The sequence below is a fragment of the Mobula hypostoma genome, chromosome 6, assembly GCF_963921235.1.
Source record: "Mobula hypostoma chromosome 6, sMobHyp1.1, whole genome shotgun sequence".
NCBI classification, from domain to species: domain Eukaryota; kingdom Metazoa; phylum Chordata; class Chondrichthyes; order Myliobatiformes; family Myliobatidae; genus Mobula; species Mobula hypostoma.
Genome location: NC_086102.1, coordinates 65,442,339 through 65,467,917, shown reverse-complemented (window position 1 = coordinate 65,467,917; position 25,579 = coordinate 65,442,339). Strand labels below are relative to the sequence as shown.

The 25,579-nt window shown below is 41.8% G+C and overlaps 1 protein-coding gene across 9 annotated transcripts in view; it reads left to right on the top strand.

The window, feature by feature from the left end:
- dmd (dystrophin) overlaps positions 1-25,579 on the top strand; it is a 1,998,855-nt gene that overhangs the window by 1,784,589 nt on the left and 188,687 nt on the right. For all 9 annotated transcript variants that reach the window (XM_063050913.1, XM_063050911.1, XM_063050907.1 and 6 more), the window contains one exon: positions 16,233-16,379. In XM_063050913.1, coding sequence (XP_062906983.1) covers positions 16,233-16,379 — 147 coding nt within the window. The remainder of the gene's footprint in view (positions 1-16,232; positions 16,380-25,579) is intronic.

Genomic DNA, 25,579 nt, shown 5'->3' with positions numbered 1-25,579 from the left:
GCCCACTCTTACCACCTACTGGTGATTTGACAGGAAGTCCAGGATCTGGCTCCATAAGGCAGGGTCAAGGCTGAGGTCTCTGAGCTTCTTGTCGAGCCTGGATGGAATTATGGTGTTGAATGCTGAACTGTAGTACAAGAAAAGCATTCTCACGTAAGCATCCTTCTTCTGCAGATGAGTAAGGATAGTGTAGAACAGTGGCTATTGTGTCACCTGTCGATCAGTTGTGTCGGTAGGCAATTGTAGGGGGTCCATTCTGGGTGGTAGCAAGCTGCAGATGTAATCCTTGACCAGCCTCTCAAAGCATTTGCTTATATTGAGGTGAGTGTGACAGGACACCAGTCATTCAGGCATGTTACCTTGGTCTTTTTTGGTACAGGGACAATGGTGGATAACTTGAAGCAGGAGGACACTCTACACTGGGAGGGGGAAGAGATTTAAAAATATTAGTAAACACACCCACCAGTTGTGCTGCACACATCCTGAGTACTTGCCCTGGGATGTCATCTGGTCCCGCAGCCTTGTGACTGTCCACCCGTTGGAAATATCTGCGTACCTCAGCCTCAGAGATGACCAAGTTGCAGGTTGCAGCGGTGACTTTCCTCGGAGGCTCAGAGTGAGTGACATCAAACCGAGCGTAACAGCAATTGAGCTCATCTGGGAGAGAGGTCGCGATATTGGCAGCACCACTACATTTGGCTTTGAAGTCTGCGATGGTATGCAGCCCTCACCACAAGTCACGTGTGCTATTCGTTATGAATCTTGACTCAATCTTGTCCCTATATTGTTGTTTCTCAGCCTTGATAGCTTGCGCAGGTCATAGCTGCTTTTCTTGAGCTCTAGCTGATCGCCAGCGATGTAAGCTCCACAGAAGATCCTGGCAATTCTGGACAATGTTTCTCATCCTCTGCATGACACCTTGGCTCAACAGAGGAGCACTTATAGTCATAGTGTGCTGCTCCAAAGAGCGCTATATGAGGTCATTCTTACCCACCACCTATCGGCTCTATAATGAGTCAACCTATAGCCGGGGCAGGGGGGGGTGATGACCCCCTCCTGTTAGACTGTTTGAGTTTTTTTTATCTTTCTACTTCTCTTCAAATGTTTATAAATCTGTGTACTTGTCATGCTAGTGTGATACTGTCATTTCCTTTGGGATCAATAAGGTATCTATTTATCTATCTGTTCATATCCACCTCATCATAACATGACTTCCTACCTGTGTAATAGAGGTGGGAAACCTTACACAGCCAACAGAGAATGACTTGTGTCTTAATAATGCTTGAATATATGAACATGTTTAATGACTCTTCCACAAGGGCTTTTAGTACCAAGGGGAGGTTATGTTCTTTATACGCCATGAAGCCTGTTATTCAAGTTACATAATTAATCGTTATTCTATCCTTGTCATAGGATTGCAGATTGCTACTGTAAAAAAAAAATTGTTTGATCTTTACAAAACTATATCCCTGTGTAAAGATGAATGACCTTGAACAGGTTAAAATACCACGTTCAAATTCACTTTTGAAGTGAGTTGTAATTTGAGTTGACATGCACCACTGGTGCATCAGATTTAATCAGAATAATAATTTACAGAGACCAACCAAGTTTACTGTAGTTTATACTCACCTGCTGGAATTCTGAGCAGTTCTATTGCACTTAATACCTTTCTAAAATGAGAAATACTGAACTGTAGTCTGGGTTTAATTTTGCCCTCTGCAGAGCATTTTGTTACTTTTGTTTATTTGTAAGCGTTCCTTTGGGAATTGTTTGGCTAAGAAAAATAAATGAACAGATAAATAGGAATCCTAATACCATGCATTTTTAATGTAAAGATTAAGTTTTCTTGTAACAATGTTCTAGTTTACTGTGTGCCCTCATTATGACCATCCTGCTTTGTCAGATCTCCTTCAAGGCAGTGAAGGTGAAAATTGCCCCCTTTGAATTTACAGAATCAAATTTACAGTGCATTCAAATACTTACATATTACAGTATTTGAAATCCAACCCCTAACTGTGAAATGTCTCCCACATTCTATGGTTCGAAATGAAGTCTGCAGATGTAAGTCAAAAATAATTGTGGCCGCAAGGAAATGGAAATGCAATGAATTCCAGCATTAACAGTTCATAAATTTGTTGCTGTTTAATTTTCTTCTCCTTCTCCTTTCTTAAAAATGTGGGAAGGACATTGGACTTAGTGGAATGCCAAGCCAGCTGATAGAAAATCAGCAGCCCATCCCGCACACTGATCAAATTTCTTTTCCGCTAACTAATGAATAGATGCATCAGGTGAGGTGTAAATGGGTTTGCTGTCCATTAATGCTAGCTCAGTATAGATTGGTTTCACCCTCATGAACTCCTACTGTTGAATCTTTCCAAATAACATATGTGGAATGGATGTAGATGAATTGGGTTATGGGTGACAGGTAGTTAGGAGGAGCTGCGGGTAATAGCATTAAACTTACATTATGTGTGTGTGAGTGTGTGCCTATGATAATAAACATAAGCCTCCTGAATAAGAACTGGCCATCTGACAGAGGTATTATTGACCCTGCGACAATGTACTGTAACTCTCTCACTGGGCTCGTATACAAACTCGGCTCATTAGCTAACTCTGCTAACAGCCACTGACTCAGTGGTGAGAACACCACCTTTATAAACAATATATGTCTAGGGTCAGTATGATTCGGGGTTCAGACAAATAGAAACGTTGTGATGTTTCAATTAAAGGAACATGATTTGATCAAATCCTGTGTAAATGCTGTCCATATACCATTATCAGTCGGCAGGAAATAGCAGATTGTACACAGCATAAAATTAGAAAGATAGTATATTTACCAATTTCAGCTTTATCAACCTGTTATTAAAAGAAAGAAAAGAAAGAAGAAAAAAATTAAAGGGCCCATTACAGTTAGACCAGTGTAATGTGCACATGACTGTTGGAGCTCATCTCTTCCAAAAGTTGGGTATAACTCATGACACTGAAACCACAGACTGTGTGAAAGGACCCACCACAGTCCAAACTTTCCTCAAAGTCCATCTTGAACAAACTGGCTCTCTCTCAGGAAATTTGGCCCTTCCTCATTGGAGTCATTCATCTGCACAAAGCACTTGTAACGGGGTCTCTCCTTCCAAAGGTATTCTGTGGCATCTTCCCCTCTGTCCTGCTCTGTAGCTCCCACCAAAAGACCCCAAAACAAACTACTGTCCATCACAAATCTCTCTCCACCCTGATTCCTCTAGAACCTCCTCCAGATACCACCATCCTGATTGACTGACACAACATTCCTAAGTTGAACATCAGGGCTTCGTATCCTTTTGGCTAAAACCAAAACATTCTACCAGCAGGAACACACTGCTTTTGCAGAAAACTGCTAAAATGAAATACCTTGAGCAGAGCAGTAGAAATCTTAACTGGGCAATATAGTACTCTGGGAGAGAATAGAAGGATTGTTGAGAAGTAGCGGTCTCATAAAATGAAATGCATGCAGCTATTAATAAATCACTTGTCATCTATCAGAATCAGATTCAATATAATTGGCATACGTTGTGAAATATGTTAACTTTGCAGCAGCAGTACACTGGAATACATCATAGAAATTTTAAAAACTGAATTACAGTAAGATATACATATATTTACTGTAATTCCTTTTTATTAAGGTAAATATATATATTCTAATATAGATATAAAATAGTTAAATTAGTGGAAAAGTAGTAATTAAAATAAAATAGTGAGATAACATCCATCGGTTCGATGTCCATTCAGAAAATGGATGGCAGAGGGGAAGAAGCTGTTCCTGAATCATTGAGTGTGTGCCATTAGCCTTTTGTACCTCTTTCCTGACAGTAGCAATGCGAAAAGGGCATGTTCTGGGTGATGAGGGTCTTGAATAATAGATGCTGCCTTTTTGAGGTATCGCTCCTTGAAGATGTCCTGGATACTACAGAGGCCAGTGCCCATGATGGAGCTGACTAAGTTTACAACTCACTACAGCTTACTTTGATCCTGTGCAGTAGGACCCCTCCCCCCATATCAGATAGTTATGCAGACAATTAGAATGCTCTCCACAGTACATCTGAAAGAATTTGTGAGTGATTTAGGTGACGTACCACATCTAATGGAATACAACCAGTGTCGTATCTTCTTTATGGCTGCATCGATATCTTGGGTACAGGTTTGATCCTCAGAGATATTGACACCCAGGAACTTGAAATTACTCACTCCCTCCACTTCTGTTCCCTCTTTGAAGGCTGGTGTGTGTTGCCTCATCTTTCACTTTCTGAAGTCCACAGTCAGTTCTTTGGTCGTACTGCCATTGAGTGCAAGATTGTTGCTGTGACACCACTCAAGTAGTTGGTATATCTCACTCCTGTCTGTCCTCTCGTCACCCTCTGATATTCTGCCAAGAATGGCTGTATTGTCAGCAAATTTATAGATGGCCTTTGAACTGCGCCTAGCCATACAATCATGGGTGTAGAGAGGGTAGAGCAGTGGGCTATGCACACACCGCTGAAAAATTCATTGCCACAGACAGCTGTGGAGGGCAAGTCATTGAGTATATTTAAAGTGGAGGTTAATAGGTTCTTGATTAGTCACAGTGTCAAAGGTTACAGGGCGAAGGCAGGAGAATGGGGCTGAGATGGATAATTAATCAAGGCATGATGGTGGAGCAAACTCGATGAGCTGAATGGCCTAATTCTGATCCTATGTCTTATGGTCTTATTTCTTTGTTACTTTTTTATGTCAAAATCTACTATGCCTGAGCAAAGGCAGTGTTCACCAGCCTAATTAAGCAGTGGGCCCCTATTGAGTTCCGCTGAATTGAAGTATTGTAATTTTAAGTGCATTCAGTCACTGGAATAACAAATCATTCTGTGATTTAGGATATTGGCTTCCAATGCCCTGCATGAAATCTGGTACATGGCCATGAATCCAAGTACTTTTCAATACAACCTTTAACTTATTACTGTATTTCTGCAGAACTTTTAGACCTTTTAAGTACTTAAAAAGAATTTTGTACGTATGCTCTAAATCAACTGAACATGCCAAAGCTGATGTTAGTAGATCTTTGGAAAGAGAAACGAAAGGTCTCAGATCTGAAAAGTTAATTCTGTTTCGCTTTACAGTCTGTTTATCTTTCCCTTCACCTCTATTTCCTGCTTTTCCTTCGGTCCAGATCAATAGACTCAACCCAAAACATTGTTTGTCCATTTCCCTCTACAGAATCTGCCTGATAGGCTGAGTTTCTGGATCATCTTGTTTGTTGCTTCAGATTCCAGCATCTGCAGTATCTTGCATCTCCTCTTTCCACAGATGCTGCCTGACTTGCAGCATTTCCAGTATTTTCTGTTTTTACAGTTGTACTCTGATAATTCAGCATCTCCAGGGCCTTGATTGTGCCAGGCTAGTAAATTCTCCTATGTTATTAAATACTCAAATGCAATTTTCTTTCACTTATCTTTTAACATGCTACCCAGTGTATAATGCATTTTCTAATGAGTCTGGTGAGTTTAAAGGAAGTGGAAAATACTATATAAGAGCACTCCAGATCCTACATCTGGCTGCAGGCCTGTCCAGCTCCCTGACTCGTGGTGTTCTGCACCCCACCACAACTCTAGCTGCACATTGGGCCCAAAGTCCCAACACTAGCCCTGGCCCCATTTTGGACCTTTGACGCCGGCTGCATTTCCACATGCACTCTAGATTGAAGTTTTGTTTTAATTGCTGTACAGTGCTTTCCAGAAGGGAGCTTCAGGAAAAGGCAGCTTGCTGGGTGGGTCATGTACGCAATGGTTTTTCAAATCTTGCAACAATATGATAGACAGCAACCAATGATCTTTTCGGCCGACCTGACAGCTCGCTGCAGTTTTTGTATGTTGTGAGAGGACAGCTCTATGATAGCATAGAGAGCATCAGAACGTTCTGTGGAAAATAGATTGTACCATCTGCTACAAGAAGTACATCCTCTGCTGAGCCTTTTTGTTAATGCAAGAGGTATGATGCGGCCACCTGAGGTCCTGTGAAATAATGAAGCCCCGGGAACCTGAATGTTGAAACAGTGCTAACCATAGAGTTGTTGATGATGAGTGGAGATACATTTCCCATGAAGTCGATATTCATCTCCAATGTTCTGTGGGCACTCCCAGATGATAGATCTTTAGGATTTCTAGATGATTGTTTGCTGGATTATTGAAGTTTTATCTAGATTTTGAATAACTGTTTAATCTATTAGAGATAGTTGAACCAAGATGGACAGATGGATTTAAGGTATAAATCATCATTACCTACATGAATGGCAAGGCATGTGAAAGTGAAGAGGAAATATAAAGGAGTAAAATAAAGTGGTGGTCTAAGCAAAGTCCTTGTACTCCATCACACAATTGTACATTTCTTCACCAATGAAAGTAACTAGATTTCACTGTCCATGGCCCCTCTGATAGTGCTGTACTGCTCTTTCTTGAAGGTACTCTAGAACGTTGGTTAACTGGGTGTTCTGACCTCAGTGTGGTCACGTGACCACTCAAAATGATTTTGCAACATCCTCAAGGGCTAGCTCTCCTCTATTTTGCCAAGGGTTTACCCCGGCAAATGTAGGGTGACATTCCAAGAACCAGGATGCCTCTGGCAAATCTGATGGTGAGGGATGAATGGTGGCTGCAGTTGGGAAGAGGAAACTAGAAGACTGAACTCAGAGGCTGGAGAAGGGGAAAGTGAGCACAGGGGTGAGAGGATGAATGGCGAAATGGAGACTGAGAAAGCTGAGAACTGACCACAGGAAAAATGAGGGCGGGAAATCAGAGAAAGGTAAGCCAATGCTTGGAAGAAACGGAACAGGAGGAAAATTGAGGATGGGAAATTAGGAAAAGCTGTGGGGAGGGGAGTGGAAACCAAGGTAGAGGGAGGGAACTGGTGCCCTCAGTTGAAAAAAAAAGCTTTCTGATTCATTTTCCTGTGTTTTGTCCAGAGAGATCTTTGTACTCCATTCCACTGCTGCTTATTTCTTCATCAATGACAGTCAAGTCACTAGACTTCACTCATCTCTTTCCTGGCTGCTGCTCCGACAATGTCGTTCTGTTACCTTTACTGCTCTATGGTAGATAGATCTATTAAGCAAAAGACTTTTGGATACAGAATGCTTAATGTAGCTTTACTGGGAACTGATTGATGTACACAGCCCTAGACTGGAGAAAGCACTTATTTCCCTATCTCATTCGTGAGTCAAGGAGAGGGAGAGCAGACCATTAGAGTTGCTACTTCATTAATACAGGTTTACCGATTCAGTTATTCACATTCTCATTCCCGAGTTGGTTAAAATACCAAATTCTAAGACCTAAGCTCAGAAACCTAGCCGAGTGCTGAGGGTGTGCTGCATTGTTGGAGGTTATCTTCATGACTAGACCTTAAAGCAGTGCCCCATCTCCTCTGTCAGGTGCATGCGTGGAATCCCATTACATTGTTTTGAAAATAATCAGTTATCTCAAGTATGTTGTCCAACTTTAATATTTTTTAACATTCAAAGATTCAAAGTACATCTATTATCGAAGATGCATGCAGTATACAACCCTGAGACTCATCTTTCCACATTCAGCCATGAAGCAAAGAAATCATGGAACCTGTTCAAAGAAAAACGTCAAATCCCACGCCCCTCCCACCTGCAAAAAAGAAACAAATCATGTAAACAGAAAAAAAAACAAGTGAAAAACACAGAATATGAAATACAAAATCAAAAGAGTCCAGGCATGTTTAGTTCAGCTCAGTTTAGTTCAATCTAGCGCTGTGTCATTAGTTACCTGCAGGCCGCCCTGATCAAAATCGCCCAAAATAGCAACAAAAAAAAGAGTGACCAGAAACCAGAAACACATCATAATGTGAACTACAGAGTTCAATCCAAAAACCACATCACTTAAACCTTGCTCAAGACCCAGGACTCCAGCACAATCCTCAATCCTCTGGCAGCATTGAGAGAGAGGGAGAGAGAGAGAGAGAGAGAGAGTGAGAGTGAGTTTTCAAATGTAGGGACCTTCCTCCAGGAGCAGTGGGTGAGAGGGAGAGAGAGACAGTCAGTCATTTTATGGTAGTAATGCAACAGTGTGGATGCCAACTGCCGTAAAAACTCAAAAATGAAGAAGAAGTAGAAGAAGAAGAAGAAGAAGAAGACGGTCACACACTGACACCTTCCTCCAGCAGCACCGAGTGAGAGACAGGTAGACACCACTGAACACCCACTCGTTTTACGCTCTCACCTCAATGACTTCAATCTCCCTTGATGCTTTAATTGGTGAGATTGATGAGAAATGGAGTTGGTCATGGGCTTTACGCCCCTTCTCCAGGCTTCTTGGCCTTGAGGCTGCACGCTTTGCTTGAAACATCACCAATCTCCGTTTGAAGGGTCAAAACACCAGATCGCTCGATCATCCCAAACACACACCACCAAAATGCAGATTGGAGTAGCGGAACCACATTTGAATGAAAAGGAAGACGGAAAAGAAGTGAAGGTAGTTTCATGAACTGTCTGGAGGATGTTGCCATGTCTCCAGCCCTACACTGGAGCATCTGGACAGTAAAGACACCTACAGCTCTGACCACAATACTGTAAGTCCAAGCAAACTCATCACCAAATTCTGAGACTTGGGAGTCCATCTGCATCTGCATCCTTGACTTTGTGACCAACAGACTACTGTCATTAAGGATAGGCAGCAACACCTCTGCCACAATTATTCTTAACACTGGTGCTCCACAAGGGTGCATCCTCCGCCCCATAATATCCTCCTTACACCAGAGAAGGCAAACCTTTTTAAAAGTGTGCTCCCGAATTGGTAATCATCTTCCTTAACTCTTCTCTTGCATACTTGGTAATTTTGAGCAGAGATTATCCTTGATAAATGAATTTAGTAACAATAAATATGAACCTTTGAGGAAAACGGATGTCTTGTTTATTTGTGTGTATTGTTATATTAATAAAAGTATTAAGAGACGGATTGAAATAACTGAAGCATTTTAGAAAAACTTAAATTAATAATAATATTTTAAAAGGGCAATTGAAAAATACATTATTTATAATTAGTATTATTATTGACTATCCAAATACTGATCGTATACCAGGTCTGTGAGGATTTCAAAGTGTTTTGTAAGAGAACGAGACATAGGAGCAGAATTTGTCCATTCAGCCGATCAAGTCTTCTACACCATTCCATCATAGCTGGCTTATTATCCCTCTCAACCGAATTCTCCTGCCTTCTCCCCGTAACATTTGACTCACTACATCAAACGTCATGTAATGTCCCACGTTCTCGCAATTTTCCAGTGGATGCCAAGCGGGCATGAGACGCTTCATGTGACAATATCTCCCTACACTCAGGCTGTAAAAATTCATTCACTGCTTCATTTGGCGGTGAAGTTAGTAATTATATATCTTTTCATTATGGGTGGGGTTTAAAGAATGGAGGTGTAACACTACATGCCATGTGCCAACAAAACATTTGCACATACCACCTTGACACCCTGCCCTGTACACTCATAACTGTGAGGCTAAATTTTGCTTTAATGCACCTTAATGGTTGTAGATGATACTACCGTAGTGTACCACATTTCAACTATTGATAAGTCAGAGTACAGGAAGACATCAATAGGTTCTAATGAGATCCTTCCTCATTCTTCTAAATTCCAGTGGGTACAGGCCCAGAGCCATCAAACACTCCTCAATCCCGGAATTATTTTTGTGAACCTCCTTTGAACCCTCTCCAATATCAGCACATCCTTTCTTAGGTAAGGGGCCCAAATCTGCTCACAGTGCTCCAAATGAGGCCGCACCGATGCTTTGTAAAGCCTCAGCATTACACCTTTGTTTTCATATTCTCATCCTGTCAAGATGAATGCTAACATTGCATTTGCCTTCCTCACCACCAACTGCACCAGCAAGTTAACCCTTAGGGAATCCTGCACGAGGACTCCCAAGTTCCTTTGCACCTCAGATTTTTGAATTTTCTCCCTGTTTAGAAAATAATCTATGCTTTTATTCCCTCTACCACAGTGCATGACCATACACTTCCCAATACTATATTCCAGCTGCCACTTGTTTGCCGATTCTCCTCAGTCCTTCTGCAGCCTCCCTACTTCCTCAATACCACCAGCCCCTTCACCTGTCTCCATATCGTCTGCAAACTTGGCCACAAAGCCATCAAATCCATCATCCAAATCATTGACATAGGACATAAAAAGAAGCAATCCCAAAACCAACCCCTGCGGAACACCACTGGTCACCAGTAGCCAATCAGAAAGGTCTCCCTTTATTCCCACTCTTTGCCACATGCCAATCAGCCAATGCTCTATCTATGCTCGTACCATGGATCCTCTAATACCATGGGCTCTTAGCTTGCTAAGCAGCCTCATGTGTAGCACCTTCAAATGCTTTTTGAAAATCCAAGTACACAACATCCACCATTTCTACTTTGTCTATCCTGCCTCTTATTTCCTCAAAGAATTCGAACAGATTTGTCAGGCAAGGTTTTCCCTTGTGGAAACCATACTGACTTTGGCCCATTTTATCATGTGCCTCCAAGTACTCTGAAACCTCATCCTTCACAATTGACTCTAACTTCTTCCCAACCACTGAGATCAGGCGTTCTCGCCTATAATTTTCTTTCTTCTGTCTCCCTCTCTTCTTGAAGAGTGGAGTCAGGTTTTCAATTTTCCAGTTCTCCGGAACCACGTCAGAATCTAGTGATTCTTGAAAGATTATAACTAATGCCCCCACAATCTCTTCAGTTACCTCTTTCAGAACCCTTGGGTGTAGTCCATCTGGTCCAGGTGACTTATCTATTTTCAGACATTTCAGCTTCCCAAGCATCTTCTCCCTAGTAATAGCAACTGCACTTTTGTGCCCTCTGACACTCTCAAACATACGGCATACTGCTCATGTCTTCCACAGTGAGGACTGATGCAAATTACTTATTCAGTTCATCCGCCATTTCCTTGTCCCCCATTACTAGATCTCTAACGTCATTTTCTAGTGGTCCAATATTTACTCTTCCCTTTCTTTTATTCTTTATATTTCTGAAAAAAACCTTTGCTATCATTTTTGATATTATTAGCCAGCTTACCTTCATATTTCATCTTTTCACTCCTTATGGCTTTTTAGTTGCCTTCTGTTTGTTTTTAAAGGCTTCCCAATCCTCTAACTTCCCTCTCATTTTTGCTCTATTATATACCTTCTCTTTTGCTTTTATGGTAGCTTTGACTTCACTTAACAGCCACGATTCTATCATCCTGTCTTTAGAATACTTCATCTTTGGGATGTATCTATATTGAGCCTTCTGAAATGCTCCTAGAAACTCCAACCATTGCTGCTCTGCTGTCATCCCTGCTAATGTCCCCTTACAAACAACTTTAGTCAGTTTCTTTCTGATGCCTCTGTAATTCTCAACACTCCACTGTAATACTGATACATCTGAATTTAGCTTCTCTCTCTCAGCTTGCAGGTGAATCTATCATATTATGATCACTGTCACCTAAGGGTTCCTTTACCTTAAGCTCCCTGATCAAATACAGTTCATTACACAACACCCAATCCAGAATAGCTGATCCTTCGTGGGCTCAACCGCAAGCTGCTCTAAGTAGCCATTTCATAGGCATTCTACAAATTCTCTCTTTTGGGATCCAAAATCAGCACAACTTGATTTTCCCAACTTACCTGCATATTGAAATCCCCCATGACTATTGTAACATTGCTCTTTTGAGATGAATTCTCTATCTCCCATTGTAATTTGTAGTCCACATCCACAACGGTTCTGCATCTTCTGATTCTATGTCACCTCTTTGTAAGGATTTGATTTCAATCTTTTTTTTTAACCAACAGAGTCACACCACCCCCCTCCCCCTCTGCCTACCTGCCTATCCTTTTTATCCTTTTGATACAGTGTGTATTCTTAGATGTTAAGCTCCCAACTCTAATCTTCTTTCAGCCACGACTCAGTGATGCCCAAAACATCATACCTGCCAATCTCTAACTGCGCTACAAGATCATCTACTTTATTTTGTATACTGCATGCATTTAAATATAGTCCTATATTCATCACTCTTTTCAATTTTGTCCGGCTGCTACACTGCAACTCAATCCACTGACTGTAATTTTGCCCTATCACCTGTCTGTCATTCCTGACAGTCTCACTACACACTGCATCTGCTTGTATGCCAACTACCCCATCCTCAGCACTACCACTCCGGTTTCCATCCCCCTGATAAATCAGTTTAACCCCTTCCCAACAGTTCTACCAAACTTACCCGCAAGGATATTGGTCCCCCTCACATCCAGGTATAACCTTTCCCTTTTGTACAGGTCATTCCTTCCACAGAAGAGATTCCAGTGATCCAGAAATCTGAACTCCTGCCATCTTCACCAGTTCCTCTGGCACGCATTCATCTGAAGATCATCATATTCTTGCCCTCACTGGTGCCTGACACAGGCAGCAATCCAGAGGTTACTACCCTGGAGATCCTGCTTTTCAGTTTTCTACCTAGCTCCCTACATTTACTCTTCAGGACCCCCTCACTTTTCCTACCTATGTCATTGGTACCAATATGTAGCAAGACTTATGGCGGCTCACCCTTCTCCTTTAGAATGTTGCGGACCCAATCTGAGGTGACCCTGACCCTGGCACCTGGGAGACAACATACCATCTGTGTGTCTCTATCATGTCCACAGAATCCTCGATCACAACTGCAGTCCTCTTCTCCTCCCCCTTCATTCTGAGCCACAGCGCCAGACTCAGTGTCAAGAGACCCAATCGCTACAGTTTTCCCCTAGTAGGTTGTTCCCCCCAACAGTGTTCAGAGTAGTATAGTTTTTTATTGAGAGAAATGGCCACAGGGGCACTCTACACTGGCTGCTTATTTCCTTTCCATCTCCTGACAGTCACCCAGGTACCTGTCTCCTACACCTCCCTTTCGCTCCTATCTAACCCCTCCTCAGTTTCCCCAATGAGCCAAAGTTCATTGAGCTGCGGCTCCAGTTTTGTGAGGAGCTGGTCTAGATGTGGTTGTCCGGGAGGCTGCAGGTTTCCCAGAACTCCCACTTCTCACAAAGAACACAGCACACTCCCAGAAGCCATCCTCACAGCACTTTCTATAACAGAGGCAGAAAGAAGAGGAAAGAGAAACTTTGCAGGAACTTACCTCATCCAAGCCTGATGAGCTAAAACCTCCTCACTCCAACACTGGTCCCCTCACAGAATGGCCACTCTGCTTCTCCCTGCCTTATTTTTATTTGCCCTTGCTAATGAATCATGATTTGATTGGGTCATTGGAACACCGAAAGGCGGCAAGCGCTTCTTATTTTAATTTCACTCATGGACCTGTGAATAGCATTCTCTGTTGTTCCCTATCTGACTGGGGTGCTAGAAAAATGCTGAATGCTCCTTTCTTAAATCTCACTCACGGACCTGTGAGTCGCCTCCTTTCTCATTCTCAATTCAACTGGGCTTCTGGGTGAAAAATACCATGATATAGTATGATAAGATGTACTCTTGAATTCACCATCTATGGCCTTGCACCTTCCTATAACTGGACTTCCTGGGTAAAGCCTGATTTATACTTCTGCATCAATTTGACGCCATAAGTACTGCGTCACCGCAAACCCAACACAGATCCCTACGCCAGAGCCTGACGCGCACCTCTCCCAAAATGTAACTACGCGTCGCAGCAACACAGAACGCAACAGCTGTGATTAGTCCCCTTGGTAGCATCGCATTTCCTCCTAGGCTGCAATAGCTTCCCATTGGGTGACTGAAGGGCCGGGAAGGAACTCTGGCTGCAATGCTTTCCATAAAGCTTTACAGACCTCCGAAACTATGGAGGACACATTTTGCTTTTACGAAAAATGATGCTCTCTTTAAACTTGTTTACCTCAAGAAAGACTATCATGACCATGAAGCCTTGCACGGGCAGGTGTGTGCGCATGTGCGACGTGCCCGAATTGCAGAGCGATGCAGACACACCAACTCACCAGTATAAATGCTCACAACACACGTAGGCCACTTGTGTAGGTTACTGCGTCGAGTTGACGCAGAAGTATAAATCAGGCTTAACTGTTACACTTTATTCTGCTTTGGCTTTACCTTATACAACCTCAATGCACTGTGCAATGAATTGAGCTGAAAAAGAAATATGCGAGACAAATATTTCACTGTACCGCAGTGCGTGTGAGAATAATAAACCAATTCTAATTCCTCAACCAGCATCAGAAAAATAAATTATTTATCTGGTCAATATAGTATTGTTTATGTAAGTTTGTTCACACATGTTTTGTAACGTCCTTCACTTTTAATGTTGTATAATGCATATTTATATAGTTTGAATAATGTAAGTGGCCTTCTCCTGTTCCTTTTTGGTACCTCAGAAGTGCAGGGGTTTCCTGACTGAGGCATAGGCCAACTCCACCAATAATTATTTAGCATGTAAGACTAACTTGCGTACTTGTCCCCTCCAGCACACCAAATTCAGGCAAATTTAAATTCATGCACATGCTATTTCAACAGTAATGACATTTCAAAAGTACCTCATTAGTTGTTAAACCCTTGGGTGTGCCCTGAAAGGGCATGTATTTATATTCAAAATTCAAGTCTTCTGTATCACACATGCAACTCACACCTTTAGTCACTGTTGGGGGAGCACACAGCAGAAAGATCTTGAAAAAAACATTTCTTGTTTAATTAAGATAAATAATGAAAATCAAGTCAAATTTGAACAGAATGGCATTCAGACATGGTACTCGTTCCTCTGTTTAAACAGAATGAGGGTATGTTATTATGGACGGGGACTGTTCATCAATCACAAAGTGCTGGTGGAACATAGCAGGCCAGACAGCGTCAATAGGAAGAAGTACAGTCGACGTTTCGGGCCCAGACCCTTCGTCAGGACTAACTGAAAGAAGAGATAGTAAGAGATTTGAAAGTGGGAGGGAGAGGGGGAGATCTGAAATGATAGGACAAGACAGGAGGGGGAGGCATGGAGCTCAGAACTGGGAAGTTGATTGGCAAAAGGGACACAAGGCTGGAGAAGGGAGAGGATCATGGGATGGGAGGCCCAGGGAGAAAGAAAGGGGGTGGGGAACATCAGAGGAAGATATTGTGAGAGGGACAGAGGGAGAAAAAAGAGAAAGAAAGGGGTAAAATAAAAATAAAGAAATAAATAAATAAGGGATGGGGTAAGAAGGGGACGAGGGGCATTAACAGAAATTAGAGGTCAATGTTCATGCCATCCTTTCTTACCCCATTCCTTATTTATTTATTTATTTATTTTAAATTTTTTTTTTCCCCTTTTCTCTCTTTTTTCTCCCTCTGTCCCTCTCACTATATCTTCCTTTGATGCTCCCCTCCTCCTTTCTTTCTTCTTAGGCCTCCCATCCTATGATCCTCTCCCTTCTCCAGCCTGGTATCCCTTTTGCCAATCAACTTTCCAGCTCTGAGCTCCATGCCTCCCCCTCCTGTCTTCTCCTATCATTTCAGATCTCCCCCTCTCCCTCCCACTTTCAAATCTCTTACTATCTCTTCTTTCAGTTAGTCCTGATGAAGGGTCTCGGCCCGAAGCGTCGACTGTACCTCTTCCTATAGATGCTGCCTGACCTGCTGGGTTCACCAGCATTTTGTGTGTGTTGTTTGAATTTCCAGCATCTGCAGATTTTCTCGTGTTACTGTTTATCATTTTCTGTTTGAAAAGGTAAACCTGGACTATTTTGTCACATCAGTAGAGATGAGTGTTTAATACACAATATCATCTGAAAATAAAAGACCATTCATTTTTGCAAGATCTTCAAATACTTCCCCTCTTCATTTTTTTTCTCTATAATAGTGAAGGAGTTATACATGGAATAGCTCTGAGATGTGGTTGTTTAAAGATATAGCTGGAAATTTAATTTGAACACTTGGAGAAGGAACCACTATGCTGTTTCTACATCTCCATTGCTGTAATGAATTTGTATTAAATTATTTCACATCTGCTCTGTACCCATCTCATTAAAAAAGCTGACTACCTTTCAGAATATTGTTTTGGATTTATATATGGTCTTGGAATGATTGTATTAGAAAATGTACATTAATTGATAGCTATTCCAACTGCTCTCTCTTTTTCATGTAACTGTCTTTGCATTTATCTTATATAATGCCTTTGTAAATCTAAGGAAATTTATTTTTACAAAGAGAGCAGGAGAAATAATTTTTTAAATTTTCTTTTCAATCCAGGCTTTCAGAGGAGAAATTGCTCCCATGTCAGAGAATGTGTCTCACATGAATGACCTCGCTTCTAAGTTCGTGCCACCTGATCTCCAACTATCCCCATACAATCTAAATCAGCTGGACGATCTGAACACGAGGTGGAAACTCTTACAGGTGGGTTCACAATGTGCAAGCCCAATTGCAGCTGCTCAGTTAGTCCCATGTTTTCTCATAGCACTCCATTCTATTGTTGGTGTAAGTGAGCCATGTTTATTAGTGTTAGCACAGGCTGCCCCAGTAGGGGCAAGCTTCTGGAAGCAGAACAAAATAAATGCCCTTGTAAAGACTCCACAGAGGAAACCTGTCAAATCCATTTCTTGCTTCTGTTTAGTGAAAGGCTGAAATTTTTGAAAATGTCTTTTTACTTGTTGAGCAATTTGTGCTGATGTTAAAAGGTTGGCATTTTAAGCAGATGTAGTTGTGCACCTCACTGTTCAAGAGTTTGGTGTTGGCATTTTAACAAAGACTGGTATTTACAAATGCTTGGCACAGTATTTTTTTGTCTTCAATAATGTACTTGTTTGTTCTTTCTTCTCCTGATCCAAACAATTCAAGTGTTTGCTGGTGATGCTTTTCTAAAGGAGTTGCCCATCTGAAACATCTCAGAAGAGTATTCAATGTTTATCTGGATTTGAGAGCAGAATATTGATAGCTCATTGGATTACCTGTTGATGATGACAGGCTGTTGATATTCAGAGCTAACTTGACCGCATTCACACTAACAGTGGGGATTGGTAGGTGACAGCTGCAGGGAAGGAGTTGTGGTCATTTTCCATATTGCTTATTTTTGGGAGCATTAAAGCCAATTGCAATCCCTGGCTGAGACAAGAAGGATTCAGGATGCCCCAAAATGCTCTACAGCTGACGAAGCACTTTTGAAGCAGACAGAAACATAGAGATCTACAGCACATTACGGGCCCTTTGGCCTACAATATTGTACCAACCATGTAACCTACTCCAGAAACTGCCTAGAATTTCCCCACTGCATTGCCTTCTATTTTTCTGAGCTCCATGTACCTGTCTAAGAAGAAACGGCCCTATTATATCCACCTCTACCACTGTCACTGGCAGTGCATTCCACGCACCCACCACTCTGTGTGAAAAATTTACCTCTTACATCCCCCCACCCCCCGTACCTACTTCCAAGCACCTTAAAGCTATGCCCCCTCATGTTAGCCATTTCAGCCTTGGGAAGAAAGCCTCTGGCTATCCACATTATCAATGCCTCTCATTGTCTTATACACCTCTATCAGGTTCCCTCTCATCCTCCGTCACTCCAAGGAGAAAAGGCCAAGTTCACTAAAGCTGTTCTCATAAGGCACATTCTCCAATCCAGGAAACATCCAAGCAACAGTGTACACAACAACCTCCCACAAATAACAAAGTAAAAATAACAAGGTAAACTATTAGTAGTTTGTTGATCAACACTTTGAAAGTATTTCATTGGGGTGACCTTGGACCATCCAATGTATATGTATTGATAGAAGAATCAGTTGTTGTAAATCTTAGTTTGGAGAAAATTAACCTATTTTGCACTGGTGTCTTAGTGTTCTGTTTGTTTGGGTGTTTGGTTCTCACTTACCATTAGGCCAAGTTTGATGGCTTGGTGATTGAAAGCATATTTGTAGATGTTTGGGACTTCTTAGTCAGCTTGAACCAGTTGGGCCAAAGGGCCTGTGTCCCATGCTGTATAATCCTGTGAACTTAATTAATTGAGCCAACAGAGATGCACCTTTGTTGTTTAGATCACTGATATTTGGGGAAGGTTATATCGGTAATGATTAATGACTGTCGCCCGATAGCACTCACATCAACAGTGATGAGATGCTTTGAGAGTTTGTTTATGACTAGACTGAACTCCTGCCTCAACAAGGACCTGGACCCAATGCAATTTGCCTATTGCAACAATAGGTCAACGGCAGACGCAATCTCAATGGCTCTCCGCACGGCTTTAGACCACCTAGACAACATAAGCACCTATGTCAGGATGCTGTTCATCAACTATAGCTCAGCATTTAATACCATCATTCCCACAATGCTAATTGAGAAGTTGCAGAACCTGGGCCTCTGTACCTCCCTCTGCAATTGGATCCTCGACTTCCTAACTATAAGACCATAATCTATGCAGATTGTTGATAATACATCCTCCTCACTGATGATCAACACTGGTGCACCTCAGGGATGTGTGCTTAGCCCACTGCTCTACTCTCCATATACACATGACTGTGTGGCTAGGCATAGCTCAAATACCATCTATAAATTTGCTGACGATACAACCATTGTTGCTAGAATCTCAGGTGGTGACGAGAGGGCATACAGGTGTGAGATATGCCAACTAGTGGAATGGTGCTGCAGCAACAACCTGGCACTCAATGTCAGTAAGACAAAAGAGCTGATTGTGGACTTCAGGAAGGGTAAGACGAAGGAACACATACCAATCCTCATAGACGGATCAGAAGTGGAGAGAGTGAGCAGCTTCAAGTTCCTGGGTGTCAAGATCTCTGAGTATCTAACCTGGTCCCAACATATTGATGTAGTTATAAAGAAGGGAAGAGAGCAGCTATATTTTATTAGGAGTTTGAAGAGATTTGGCATGCCAACAAATACACTCAAAAACTTCTGTAGCTGTACCGTGGAGAGCATTTTGACAGGCTGCATTACTGTCTGGTATGGAGGGGCTACTGCACAGAACCGAAAGAAGCTGCAGAAGGTTGTAAATCTAGTCAGTTCCATCTTGGGTACTAGCCTACAATGTACCCAGGACATCTTTAGGGAGCGGTGTCTCAGAAAGGCAGCATCCATTATTAAGAACCTCCAGCACCCAGGGCATGCCCTTTTCTCTCTTACCATCAGGTAGGAGGTACAGAAGCCTGAAGGCACATATTCAGCGATTCAGGAACAGCTTCTTCCCCTCTGCCATCTAATTCCTAAATGGACATTGAAGCTTTGGACACTATCTCACTTTTTTCTAATATACAGTATTTCTGTTTTTGCGCGTTTTTTAAAATCTATTCAATATATGTAATTGACTTACTTGTTTATTTATTATTATGTTTTATTTTATTTATTATTTTTTTCTCTCTGCTAGATTATGTATTACATTGAACTGCTGCTGCTAAGTTAACACATTTCATGTCACATGCCGGTGATAATAAACCTGATTCTGTTTCTGATTAAAATTACACTCTCAGACCTTTCCACAGCTATAAATCAATTGAACCTCAGGGGACCAGCAAACACATCTTAACCTGTGGCGATGAACCTTCATCCACTTAAAAGTGTGGAAGCTGTGATATACTGCGTCCAGTGTTCCTGGTGCCGCCTTCTATATATTGGCAAGACCCGACGCAGACTGGGAGACCATTTCTCTGAACGCCTACGCTCTGTCCACCAGAGAAAGCAGGGTCTCCCAGTGGCCACACATTTTAATTCCATGTCCCATTCCCATTCTGATATGTCCATCCACGGCCCTCCTCTACTGTCAAGATGAAGCCACACTCGGGTTGGAGGAACAATGCCTTATATTCCATTTGGGTAGCCTCCAACCTGATGGCATGAACATTGACTTCTCTAACTTCCATTAATGCCCCTCCTCCCCTTTTACCCCATCCCTTATTTATTTATTTATTTATTTATTCATTCATTTATTCATTCTCCTTTCTTTCTCTCTCTTTTTTCTCCCTCTGTCCCTCTCACTATATCTTCCTCTGGTGCTCCCCTCCCCCTTTCTTTCTCCCAAGACCTCCCGTCCCATGATCCTCTCCCTTCTCCAGCCTTGTGTCCCTTTTGCCAATCAACTTTCCAGCTCTGAGCTCCATGCCTCCCCCTCCTGTCTCCTCCCCCTCCCACTTGCAAATCTCTTACTATCTCTTCTTTCAGTTAGACCTGATAAAGGGTCTGGGCCTGAAATGTCAATTTATAATCTACTTACAACCCTGCAATACCCAAATGGATCCAGCACTTACCTCGGATGTCTTGATTTTTCCTCAGTGAAACTCTTCTATTACCACACAATACATTGGGCATTTGCCCTCCTGAAATTTATTCTGGCACAAATCAAACCATTTTTAGTTTGACAGGTGTCATTGAACTTCTAGCATTGGACTGTGAAGTTTGTCAAGCTGGTTCCTTGAGCTTTGTTCTTGGGTCATGACACACCATGAAAGGATCTGTTATATTTTAATCTGACAATTCTTACAATCTTCTGCTTTTCTCATATCACTACATATGTATTTTCATGGTCTGAATCGCCTGCATGAATTGGGTAGGCTTAGCATTTTTGTATCAGATAATAAAGAAAAGAATTGTTTTGGTCTGTAGCATTTGTGAATAGTCAACCTGTTTAGATCTCATCCAAGACGTAAGAAAGCTAGGTAATATGTTAACCAGGCTGCCAAACCATCATTGCCAAAGATGGCTACAATTCTCATGATTTCAGTAATTACCCTGAAGTACCTGTTGGGCTAAGTACCATGCTGACATGTCCCAGCATCTTGTAGTGCACATTGAAAAATGATTTCAAGTCGAAAATTGATCTCTGGAGGGACAAGGGACTGCTGATGCTGGAATTTGGAACAACAGACAATATGGTGGAGGAACTCAGCATGTCAAGCAGCATCTGTGAAGGGAAAACAATTTTCAGTAATTCAGGTCAAAACACTGCAATCTGGTTAATTCTTAAATTTGTTTCATGTGGATAAAAAAATGTTCCAATACTTTTGCTTTTTTTTAAACCATCACTTTTGCTTAACTTTCCCACATGTTCCTGGCAACCAGCTTAATCTGAAACCTTTGCACGTGAAAGGGCTAAATTTAAAAGCTCTCCTTTTTTATTCCTACCTTTGGAATGTTAAACCTTTTCTATTTACACTCAAATGAGTAAATACTCAAATGTACATGAAGCTTTGTCATTATTTTAATAGGGTAAAGATTCGATGAAAATATCCTCGTGTGGAAATGTGAACTTTTCTTCATGTATCTTTGTGTACTTTTCTATCATATAAAATCGTGAAAATCACAGGCAGAAAACGGCTTCCTTCAAGATAACTAGCAACAGCAATAATTCATAACAACAAACTTCTCTTTGTCATCTTGTATACTGAACCTCGCACAGCTAGCCTTCTTAAAATTATATCTGTCTAAATTTCTGTTCTCCACACTCTAACTTGCACCATCCCATAGACTTTAGTGCCCTTCATAGACTCCATGCCCAATAAAGCTTCAAACTTTAAATTCTCATCCGTAGTTTCAGATCCCTGATGCTTTTGCCAAGAATGTCACTAACCTCTGGCCCCACAATCTTTGAACAACCCAGAAATCCTCTAATTATCACCTGTTTCGCGAGTTTCTTTTGCTTCACTGTTGACAGCTATAACTTCAGCTACACAGATCCTGCAATGCCACCTATAGACATTCTCACATTTTGGCTTTTCCTTGAAGATGCTCTTTTATGTGAACATTTATCTCCTGATTATTATAACTTCCTGTGTCATTTTAGTCAAATGTTCCCATGATGCACTTTGCAACACATGTAAACAAAGTTGTTACTGATGATTCCTGTTTTTGCTTCTTTGCCAGTTAGCAAACATTGAGCAAATATCCGTATCTTGATTTAGTCAAAGAGCTGCTTTCTGTGGTATGAAAGCCAAGATGAGTACATTAAATGCCTAACTCTCAAACAATTAACTGTGCAGTGTTGTGAATTTGCACTCAGAACACACTAGTATGGTATTCTTGGTGAGCTTTCTGCATGACAAGGATGCGACCTCATCTCTGATCATACAATCCTTGAAGAAGAGCTGATGTGAACAGTGTCCAGCATCATTCCACATCCTGCATCTACCACCACACGATCCCTATTCTGGTTGAATGGGACAGACCAGACAACTCTCAATGGGATTTATAGAAAGATGTTTCTTGCTTGGCATTGAGGCCTGTCACACTTTTGAGGCTGAGTTTTCTAATTCTTTCCTAAGGGATTGCACATACTCATGCTCCTGCCTGTAAGAGTAGAATATTCTCCAATTACAGTGAACGTCATCACAGCTCACTTGTACACCAGGAGAAGCTGCAACCATGCCTCCTCTACCATCTACTTTCCAGTTTTGTCTGGGTAATATTTCTAACGGGGATACTTGAATTTATTTCTGGGATTGTTTGAGATGATTAATTTTTTGGAAGCAACATCCAGTATTGAGGCTATATCAGAGAATTTTTCCCAGTTTGGAGAAGTCAGATACTTGATGGCAGGGGTTCAAGGTGAGAGGGGGAATGTTTACTGGAGTTGTGTGGGACATTTATTTGTTACACAGAGAGTAGTTGGAGTCTCAAACACATGCTGGGGGAAGAGGTAAATGCATATACAATGAAGACATTTAAGAGACATTTATAGACATGAACAGGCAGGGGATCGAGGAAAAAGGACCACGTGCAAGCAGATGGGATGAGTTTAGATGGGCACCATGCTTGACACTGATATTGCAGACCAAAGGGCCTGTACCTGCACCTTCATGTTCTTTGTTCTACTACGTTAGGCTTTCGTGAAACAGGCTCCATCTTGAAATTCTTATGCAGTTTCTTATTGCAGTCGCCCTGATGTATGGATCCAATGCATGCTCGAAGCTTTGCTGTCTGGATTTTCCCTGCCTCACTGTTAAACCTTTGAGTCTAATACAAGATTGGAGCAAGCCGGTTGAGTATCATGTGCCTGCTGTTGCCGTGGCAACAAACCAGCAGAAAGTGGCACTGAGCTTACTTTGCAAAAGTAGTATTCATGGGTTTTGAAATTTTCATTTACTTCAGGAATGTATTGCAGAGTTTACAGTACCACCCTCCAGCTTCCTGCCTCCTGGTAATTTTGCCTGCAAACTTTATGTCAAATTTAAAATCTGTCACCACACTAACAGGAAGGTTAAATTGTTTTAATGAAGCAGTATTTTGGTAATATACAGTAGTTAAGCAGAGACAGTTGAGCTGTTAATCTTCAGTGTAGGAATTGGCCCTGAAAGAAGTCATTATTTTTAAAAATACTTCAGACTTTTGTACCTGGACAATGAAGGTTCTATGTCAAGATGCTGTTGTTGGGTACAGCTCAGAATTCAACACTGTCCTATCAAAACTCTTCACTAAGCAATAAGACCTGTGCAATTAGATCTCAATTTCCTCACTGGCAGACCCCAGTTAGTACAGATTGCCAACAATATCTCCTCCACACTCACCATCTGCACAAATGCATTACAAGGCTGTGTGCTTAGCCCCCTGCTATACTCACTTTATAGCTATGATTGCATGGCTAAGCACAACTCCAATGCCATTTTTAAGTTTGTTGACAACACGACTTTTATTAACCTTTATTAAAGGTGGTGACAAATCAGCATATAGGAAGGAGATTGAAAATCTGTTTGTATGATACCATAACAACAACCTCTCAGTCAACATCAGCAAAACAAAAGAGCTGATTATTGACTACATGAGAAGGAAGCTGGAGGTCCATGAGTCAGACACACAAATTACTGGAGGAACTTAGCAGGCCAGGCAGATCTGTGGAAAAAAGTATAGTTGAGGTTTCGGGTCTGCTGAGTTCCTCCAGCATTTTGTGTGTGTTGCTTGGATTTCCAGCATCTGCAGATCTTCTCTTATTTATGGTCCATGAGCCAGTACTCGTTAGGGGATCAGAGGTGAAGAATGTCAGTAGCTTTAATTTCCTTGATGTTAACTTATCAGATGATCTGTGGAAACGATCAGTCAATGTTTCGGGCCAGAACCCTTTGTCAGGACTGAAGTCTTGATGAAGGGTTCCGGCCCGAAAAGTTGACTGATTGTTTCCACGGATGCTGCCTGACCTGCTGAGTTCCTCCAGTGTGTTGTGAGTGTTGCTTTGACCCCAGCATCTGCAAAGTATTTTGTGTTCAGATGACCTGTCCTGGGCCCAACACTTAAATGCCATCAGAAAAAGGCACAACCATACTTCTCAAACACGAGGAAATCTGTAGATGCTGGAATTTCAGGCAACACACATAAAAGTTGCTGGTGAACACAGCAGGCCAGGCAGCATCTCTAGGAAGAGGTACAGTCGACGTTTTGGGCCGAGACCCTTCGTCAGGACTAACTGAAAGAAGAGCTAGTAAGAGATTTGAAAGGGGGAGGGGGAGGGGGAGATCCGAAATGATAGGAGAAGACAGGAGGGGGAGGGATGGAGCCAAGAGCTGGACAGTTCTTCATACAACCATACTAGTACTTTCTTTGAAGTTTTTGTAGATTCAGCATGTCACAAAAAGCTTAGGCAACCTTCCATAGATGCACAGGAGTGAGCATCCTAACTGGTTGTGAGCACTGACACAAGAAAGCAGCATCCATCATCAAAGAACCCCACCTTCCAGGCCATGCTCTCCTTTCGCTACTAACACCAGGCAGGATTCTTCGGTCCCACACCTCTCGGTTCAGGGACAGTATTTACCCGACAGCTATCAGGCTCCTGATCCGGTATGGTAACTTCACTCACCACAGCTCTGAACTGATTCTGTAACCTACAGACTCACTTTGACGGCCTCTTCACAATTCAAGTTCTCAGCATTGTTTTTTATTTGCATAGTCATCTTTTTCACATTGGTTGTTAGTCAGTCTTTGTTTATGTAATGTTCTGTAAATTCTATGGTATTGCTTTATTTTTCTTGGAAATGACTGCAAGAAAATGAATCTCAAGGTAACATATATGTACTTTGATAATAAATTTACTTTGAACTTTGTAAAACCTCCTGTGGAGTGAAATTAATCTTTTTGGGGCATGTCCAGGAACCTGACCTGCCATCTTTTGAAATGTTGGAGTGAGTAAAAGAATGCAGTCAGGCTGGTAACCAAAGCTGGTGATATTCTTGCTTAACACAAAAAACTAAAATAAAACATACTAAGCATTGTAGAAAAAAAACAGGAATTCTGCAGATGCTGGAAATTCAAGCAACACACATAAAAGTTGCTGGTGAACGCAGCAGGCCAGGCAGCATCTCTAGGAAGAGGTGCAGTTGACGTTGAGGTGCTGGCCCCCACCGCTTTATTTTCACCATGGATGTCCAGTCCCTATATACTTCCATCCCCCATCAGGAAGGTCTCAAAGCTCTACGCTTCTTTTTGGATTCCAGACCTAATCAGTACCCCTCTACCACCACTCTGCTCCGTCTAGTGAAATTAGTCCTTACTCTTAATAATTTCTCCTTTGGCTCCTCCCACTTCCTCCAAACTAAAGGTGTAGCTATGGGCACCCGTATGGGTCCTAGCTATGCCTGCCTGTTTGTTGGGTTTGTGGAACAATCTATGTTCCG